The sequence below is a fragment of the Populus euphratica genome, unplaced genomic scaffold, assembly GCF_000495115.2.
Source record: "Populus euphratica unplaced genomic scaffold, PopEup_1.0 scaffold32.1, whole genome shotgun sequence".
Classification (NCBI taxonomy): domain Eukaryota; kingdom Viridiplantae; phylum Streptophyta; class Magnoliopsida; order Malpighiales; family Salicaceae; genus Populus; species Populus euphratica.
The window spans coordinates 1214706-1216626 of record NW_011499861.1 but is presented as its reverse complement, the minus strand read 5'-3'; the positions used below and the strand labels follow the sequence as shown (position 1 = coordinate 1216626).

Here is a 1921-nt window from a genome sequence, read left to right as displayed (position 1 = left end):
TTCAAGACACATTTAATTCGAATAAAGGAGCAGTTAAGGGAATTCATTGTCCTGGAAGTCATCGTTCGGCCTCTGGATGACCCAACATGCCCAATAAAAAGGGATATCTGGCCCACATAAAAGCCCAGACCATATTTTTTCACCAAATAAAAGCCCAGAATATCCAAATTAAGTTCTCTCTAATCATTTCCCCTCATCCTAGTGTGTCTCCCACACGCCCATCTCCGCTGCAAAGGATTTGCAGCGACTACCATGTCTCGCCATTGCTTTCTCTTTCTTGTTTCTAACCTCCACCGATAATCCCTTTTTCTGCTTTCCTGATCAAAAACTGACCGTCCATTTCTCAGAATATCTAGAAACTAAGAAAACCATGTTTTTCGCTTTCTTGATCAAATCACAACCGCTCAATCCTTAGGGAAAAAAATCAAGAAAGAGACCAAAACAGAAACAAGAAAGTTAAAGAGAGACTCACATGGAGATGAAGGTTCTAGAAGTCAACTTGATTTCTGCACAAGGTCTCAAACCGCCATCTGCTAATTTACGCCGGATGCAAACATACGCCATCGTTTGGATTGACCCTTCAACCAAGCTCCGAACCCGAACAGATCGAGTGGGGTCCGAAAACCCTACCTGGAATGATAAATTCCTCTTCAAAGTCACGCCGGAATACCTATCCAGTGAAACCTCAGGTGTCTCCATCCAAATATACGCCATCGGTTGCATCCGTGACGCTCTGATTGGAACCGTCCGTTTTCTTGTCAGTAATCTCCCGCTTTCTACCCCAAGAGCCGCGATTACCATGCCTTCTTGTATCGCTCTCCAAATTCGCCGTCCTTCTGGAAGATTCCACGGCGTGATTAATATTGGAGCGAACGTGATCGACGGCTCTGATTTCTGGGCATTGCATGGAGCATCGGCGATTGGATTTCGTGATCTTATGGGAGAGAGTATCCGTCGGCGGCGGAAGGAGCGACCGCGTGACACGAAGAGTTCAGTCGGCGAGGATGTTAATCACTCTTGTGGTGAATCGGGAGATTTATCAGACGGTACTGATTCAACGACTTCATCATCGTCAACAGCATCAACCGTGTTGAAGGATTGGAATAGGGCTGGGGATTTTGCAGGGACCAATCTTGTTAGGTCTTCATCAGACGGTGGAGGTTTGTTGTGTGGGTTGTTGATGCAGAGGAGGCTCCTTCCATGTTTGTCTGAACAGAACCTTCAGTCCTTTGGTGAGCCACAGAAGGAGAACTGATCATGATTACTAATCATGATTTTTTATTAGCGGTCGAGATTGTTTTCGAGAGAGGTTTGGAGATTTTGAGTTTCTGAACAAGAAGGTCTAGCTGAAACTGAAGTAGAGCTGTTGCGTGGCAGACATCATCCAAGGTGAATCAAGGCAAAAACAGATCAACGGTGGAGGTCATCTCTCTCCGGTGCTTTGTTTCTTGATGCCGTACATGATTTTGAATCTTGTAGCCGTTGCGTAGCGGTTATATTTCAAATATTTCTTTGCCTATCAGGTGCAGGTGCTGGTGCTGGTGCTGGTTTTTTGACCTTTTTAAAAATGAACAGAGGTGGTGTTGGTATTTGATTTGTGAGGACCAATCGGCATTTGCTAATTAGTAATAATTAGATACTTTTTTTCACAGCTTTTGATCTCTTCACCTGGAGTACATTAAAATCTCAATGCAATGCCGAAATTTTTTATTTTATTTTAAATTATTATTAGTTTTTTTAGATGAGGTAATATCAAAAATAAAAAATATTTTAAAAAAATAATATAATCGCCTTTGTATTTATAAAAAGACCTGTAGTCTCCGCGACACGGCAGCAGTGGCTCTGAAATCAGGTTGGACTCTCAGCTAACTGAATGAGAGTCCAATTTGGTAAGTGATGAACCGTCATAATTTGGTCATGT

General features: G+C 42.8%; 1 protein-coding gene across 1 annotated transcript; it reads left to right on the top strand.

Annotated features, from left to right (window-relative positions):
* LOC105124808 (Calcium-dependent lipid-binding (CaLB domain) family protein) lies at nt 1-1649 on the top strand. The gene has a single exon (XM_011024946.1). It carries the CDS (start codon nt 473-475, stop codon nt 1253-1255), a length of 783 nt encoding a protein of 260 aa, XP_011023248.1. The 5' UTR covers nt 1-472; the 3' UTR covers nt 1256-1649.
* The last annotated feature ends 272 nt before the right edge of the window (nt 1650-1921 follow it).